The 5,873-nt window shown below is 46.0% G+C and overlaps 1 protein-coding gene across 2 annotated transcripts; it reads right to left on the reverse strand.

Moving 5' to 3' along the window:
• Positions 1–2,099: 2,099 nt before the first annotated feature.
• LOC119298473 lies at positions 2,100–4,188 on the reverse strand. Of its 2 annotated transcripts, none has more exons than XM_037575866.1 (3): positions 3,749–4,188; positions 3,017–3,467; positions 2,100–2,586 (listed from the first exon to the last, which is right to left on the reverse strand). In XM_037575866.1, the coding sequence occupies exons 1-3, from the start codon at positions 3,794–3,796 to the stop codon at positions 2,447–2,449; spliced, it is 639 nt and encodes a 212-aa protein (XP_037431763.1). In that variant the 5' UTR covers positions 3,797–4,188; the 3' UTR covers positions 2,100–2,446. The 2 variants fall into 2 exon arrangements, with proteins under 2 accessions (XP_037431763.1, XP_037431762.1); XM_037575865.1 differs by having other exon boundaries at positions 3,017–3,470.
• Positions 4,189–5,873: the final 1,685 nt, after the last annotated feature.

Consider the following 5,873-nt stretch of genomic DNA (forward strand, 5'->3'; position numbering starts at 1 on the left):
CCGGAGACGTGTGCCGCATCTTCTGACATGCCACCACATCGTACGGCATGTAGTACGTCCCGGTGCGACGCTCCAGTGGCATTGCTACCCCCAGGCCCCCCGTCCCGCCTAACCCTGTAGTGTTTGACCATAGGACCTAGCCCTTTGACTTTGCACGGACGGGATTTGACCAGTGGACCTCTGCATCCGGTTGTGTTAGGTCAGCCCATAGGAACACTTTGGAGCAACATCTGGGCCAGACCCACAGCAAGATCCCCTCCGTGTAGACCCGACGCGTCCGTTTCCCCCCTCCAGGTGCCGGCGGCGCCGCCGTCCGTGAGGGGGGCACACCCCGGAGATGCGTGCCGCCTCTCCGGACATGCCACTGATACGTCTGCAACGTATCTATAATTTTTTATTGTTCCATGCTATTATATTATCTGTTTTGGATGTTTATGGGCTTTATTATACACTTTTATATTATTTTTGGGACTAACCTATTAACCCAGAGCCTAGTGCAAGTTTCTGTTTTTTTCCTTGTTTTAGAGTATCGCAGAAAAGGAAAATCAAACGGAGTCCAATTGACCTGAAACTTCACGTAACTTATTTTTGGACCAGAAGAAGCCCACGGAGTATCGGAGATGGACCAGGAGAGTCCCGGGCTGGCCACGAGGGTGGGGGCGCGCCCCCCTGCCTCGTGGACAGCCCGGAGGTCCACCGACGTACTTCTTCCTCCCATATATATATCCATATACCCTAAAAACTTCGGGGAGCACAATAGATCGGGAGTTCCACCACCAGAAGCCTCCGTAGACACCGGAAGCCAATCTAGACCCGTTCCAGCACCCTGCCGGAGGGGGAATCCCTCTCCGGTGGCCATCTTCATCATCCCGGTGCTCTCCATGACGAGGAGGGAGTAGTTCTCCCTCGGGGCTAAGGGTATGTACCAGTAGCTATGTGTTTGATCTCTCTCTCTCTCTCTCTCGCTCGTGTTCTTGAGGTGGTACGATCTTAATGTATCGCGAGCTTTGCTATTATAGTTGGATCTTATGATGTTTCTCCCCCTCTACTCTCTTGTAATGGATTGAGTTTTCCCTTTGAAGTTATCTTATCGGATTGAGTCTTTAAGGATTTGAGAACACTTGATGTATGTCTTGCGTGGGATAACCGTGGTGACAATGGGTTATTCTATTGTTTCACTTGATGTATGTTTTGGTGATCAACTTGTGGGTTTCGCCCATGAACCTATACATAGGGGTTGGCACACGTTTTCGTCTTGACTGTCCGGTAGAAACTTTGGGGCACTTTTTGAAGTACTTTGTGTTGGTTTGAATAGATGAATCTGAGATTGTGTGATGCATATCGTATAACCATACCCGCGGATACTTGAGGTGACATTGGAGTATCTAGGTGACATTAGGGTTTTGATTGATTTGTGTCTTAAGGTGTTATTCTAGTACGAACTCTAGGATAGATTGAACGGAAAGAATAGCTTCATGTTATTTTACTACGGACTCTTGAATAGATCGATCAGAAAGAATAACTTTGAGGTGGTTTCGTACCCTACCATAATCTCTTCGTTTGTTCTCCGCTATTAGTGACTTTGGAGTGACTCTTTGTTGCATGTTGGGGGATAGTTATGTGATCCAATTATGTTATTATTGTTGAGAGAATTTGCACTAGTAAAAGTATGAACCCATATTCATATGTGATGTACACCTAAAAGACAAAAATTCATGTTAAAATAGGCCTTTTCTTTGTTGTATTTGGGCCAGATATTTGTTTGTTTTTGTGTAGCATGCACATAATCAAATTAGTTGATAAAATTTTATACATACTTGAAGAATATGCATTGTATTTGTGGAAAAGAATTGACATTTTTTGAAACTTCTATATATATTTTGATTTATTTTGTAAACGAGCTTCATGAGCTTGGTCTTTGCAACGATATTCTCGGTGAAGACCTCGATATATGGATTGAATGAGAAATGCCCTGCATCAAGATTTTTTTTTTTAACAAAGACCTCACAGAATCACAACATACTCCAGTTTTAGCACAACACAACCAACAGTGTGCAGAGGAAGAAACAGAGAGATTGCCAGGCAAAAAATGTCTCCAGACCAAACAACAGTGGCATCAACAGTCATGTAGTATAAACTATCCAAATTCTATTGATTCACTTGCAGACAGTAGATGCTGAAGAAATACACCATCACAAGGCATCACATCACCACCTCAACTCTCGGAGATCTGCAAACTTGAGCCTGATGCTCTGCAGAGATGATACAAACTACCAATGAATTGCCTTCTCTTCACGCCGAAAGAGCAGACCGACCAAGAGCTATCCGTCGAGTTAAAAATATTAGCAGCCACACCAGTTACTTATCACAACTACTTCAGCAAGAATTTCTAGAACTAGTCTTCCGTCGCTTCCCCGGGGCTTCGGTAAACATATATTGGCCTTCATCACCGCTCGTCGCCGCATTCAAGCATCGACATGAAAGAATCTGCAGCGGTGGAAGGGGCAGTCCTCCTTTTCTTGCAAGATTTGATTGGCTGAGCAATGGAATGAACCTCATCTTCAAAAAAATTCTGACCAGAGGCTTCTGGAGAGAAGGAACGAAATGCTTGTCAGACTAACAGTTATGAACTTCTGTCAAAGTGAATTTCCATGTAATTATTTACTAAAGAGCTACTCTAGACAATGCATCAAACATGGTTGTCGACCAAATAGCCAATTCAGTTAAAGCCGCTTTATATGACAAACAATTCCATAAGATCATTTACTATTTCCACCTATCATGACGAATACCTGCGGCCTGGCATGCAAAATTACATCAATCCTTGGATAAAATTATTGGATTTATCGACTTATGACATGATAACAATGTATCTTTTTTCTTTAGTCGACTCTTCTGAATTCATATCAGACTAACAGTAAGTGAAGACTGCATAGCAATTCTGAACTTCTGTCAAACTGAACAAAACACATACCGTAGAAAACAATCTGCAAACAAGATAATGAAGTGTAACAACCTGAGCTTTTGCCAACAAGATTTTCTCCGGCGCAAATGTCCACTTCTCTTCTATGCATCCGAGCCGTCTTCGGAACCGTCTCGGTACCCGATTCACCATCATCGGCCGAAGCACCCACCACATCACCACGACGATTGACACCGGAATAATCTCTGGGTGGCCTGAAACGCCTTGCCCACGGATGCTCGGGCAGGCCTCTTACGCCCACATGACGCGAGCGAGGGACGTTCCTCTCGGACATGAGCTCACTGGGAGCTCCATCTTGGACATGGAGTGCCTTGAGCCCATGGCCGGCCACATGGGTGATGTTCCTAGCAGGAGCGTGAGCGTGGTGGTGCTGTAACTGTTGGCCACGGAGTTGCCGCACAAAGGAGGCCTCCATGGAGCTTATGTACATGCTGTGGCTGTCGTTTGTCCATCCAGCCGACACCAACTCTCCAACTTGGTCGCCCTGCTGAAGAATAAGATATGATCATTTTCCACTTTACAGGTCATTTCCATTTCCATGCAAAATTAAGTCACTAGACTTGTACTTTTGCCTGGCTTCGTCTGTACTTTTCGAGTCGAATTAAACTTGCATGTCGATTGGCAAGAGCTAATTGCAAGAGAATACTGAGCTAATCAAGGATTTCATTTATCAGAGACTAGGAAATCAAACATAAGTCGAAGTGATATGCTCCTATTACTTGCAGTGAATCAGAAAAACATTCAGGCACGGATAGATTAGATTACCTTGGCGACAGTGCCGGGTGGCTGTTGAATCGTGGACAAGTCCCCCATCCGATCAAGAAGAAGCAGGGTATATTTATGTGTCCGATGAAATGGATGGAAGCAAAGATTCAGTCCTTTCCTTCCTACCTCCTTTCCCCACTTGATGAGAAAAACGGACCGAAATCGACGGCGGTCGGAAAGAGCGGTTGGACGAAGAGATCGACAAGATTTGAGCTCTCTCCTCCGCAAGAACTATCGTCGCACGGCGCCAGAAATCCGGGGAAGGACGTAGAAATCAGGATATCTTCCGTCGATTTTCTCAGATAAAAGCTCAAGTCGATGGAGAAGAGGGGAAGCGATGTGTGGGATTTGGTCGTCCGTCGTCCTCCTCCTGGAGAGATAGAGACGAGGAGGCCGAGATGCATACTCTCATCGAAAGAAAAATATCTGGCCTGCACCAGCGCCAGCAAGCAGAGAGAGAGAGAGAGAGAGAGAGAGAGAGAGAGAGAGAGAGAGAGAGAGCAGAGAAGAAGAAATAAAAGGGCAGCGCAGGGCGCGTGGAGGCGTACTTTAATTTCATCTTTGAGGGAGGAGGCGTACTTTTTGTTGACGTGGCCGCGCGGGGGCGGAAAAATATCGGGCGCAGATTTTTTTTTTCGGGCGCAGATATTTCCGCGCGATTGGATGCAGGCTGTAGGGCCTGCCTGCCTGACAAGTCGGGCCCTGGGCCGTTTTTTTACTTTACGAAACATGGCAGCGGCAATTATACATTACTAAAATAAACAATATATGGTGCACCTTTTGTGTTCCAAATGATGGCAAATTTTAATACACATTTTGTGTGTGTATTCAATAGTAAAAATACCATACAATCTAATCAACATTTTTTGCCACCACCTACAATGCAGATTGCCATGATTTTTTTCTTTTTTGTGCCATTGCATAACCAAAGATCTTTTTGACCATGGCAATTTTTTTTAAAGAATATCACATTGTTGGTTTGCATGGGATTTTTTAGTTCTCATTCTTTTTACCCTTTATTTTTGGACTATGGCAACTTTTTGCACAACATGGCAAATGCTAGGCTTTTTTTTGCATGGTAATACGTGGCTCATTTATAAAATAAAGATCCGGTTACAAGGCACGTAAGCACTGACATTACATGACTAAAAAGATAGGATAATCCTATGCAAAATACCAGCGCCTGTTCCTCTCCTCTGACACCACCGAAGTGGCCACCAAAGGGAAAGAAAACAGATCACCTCTTCACCAGAGCTCGACGCGGCTCCATCGCTGATCATCAGCTTTACGGACCTCGAAAGTAGTTTGCTAGAAGCAAAACCATTGCCGTTGAGAGAATCAGACCGGGGCAACATGTCCCCGGACACGCCATCGAACTCTAGATCTGACACCCCCGTACGACAACGACGTCGATGGAGGAAACCAAAACTGTCAGCCACCAACCACAAACCCAGCAAGGGATGCAGCATCTTCCAGTTGTCACTTGCGCAGGCAATCGTCTGCGCATACTCCTGGATGACAAAACCTTCCTGCTCCACCATGACGTCGGAGACAACGCCACAGCATCCGGGAATAGCATAAGGAGAGACACACCTGATGGAGTCGCCGCCGCCGCCTCGCCGACACCATCCATGAACCCTAACACAGCCGATCTGAAGGATCGGCAATCACACGATGACATCAACTCCGAGACGCCGCCATGAAGAGCACCGCCGGTGTGGGAGTGAAGCTAAGGCAGATTTATTCCTCCGAGTGTCTCTCCCACCACCCCAACAACGCACCACGACCTACAAATCCAAAACCTAACTACATAGCAGAGGAACGGGGTCCCCCTCCCTCCTGCCGCCAGAGCAACCGGAGGAAGAGGGGGCCAACGCCCTGGTCGGCTGAGATCGGAGGAAGAAAATCACCTCCCTAGTCGCCTGGCGTGGCGGCGGCTAGGGTAGGGCAAATGCTAGGCTTTACTAGTCACAGGCAAAACTATGCTTTTTTGTCATAGTACAAACTGGCCAAAGTGGGCTTTACTTTTTACTTTTATATTTTAGTATGATAGCATTAAGGCATGTATGCGCATGCTTCTGGAGGGGAGGGGTGTTGTTTCATGCCGAACAAATTCGTTCATTCT

This window comes from Triticum dicoccoides, chromosome 5A (genome assembly GCF_002162155.2).
Source record: "Triticum dicoccoides isolate Atlit2015 ecotype Zavitan chromosome 5A, WEW_v2.0, whole genome shotgun sequence".
NCBI classification, from domain to species: Eukaryota; Viridiplantae; Streptophyta; class Magnoliopsida; order Poales; family Poaceae; genus Triticum; species Triticum dicoccoides.

Coding starts and splice junctions, on each gene's coding strand:
- LOC119298473 (XM_037575865.1), bottom strand. CDS start 3,796: ATGGGGGACTTGTCCACGATTCAACAGCCACCCGGCACTGTCGCCAAG. Junction 3,471..3,748: donor CACCCGGCACTGTCGCCAAG/GTAATCTAATCT, acceptor CTTATTCTTCAG/CAGGGCGACCAAGTTGGAGA. Junction 2,587..3,016: donor TCTTGTTGGCAAAAGCTCAG/GTTGTTACACTT, acceptor CCTTCTCTCCAG/AAGCCTCTGGTCAGAATTTT.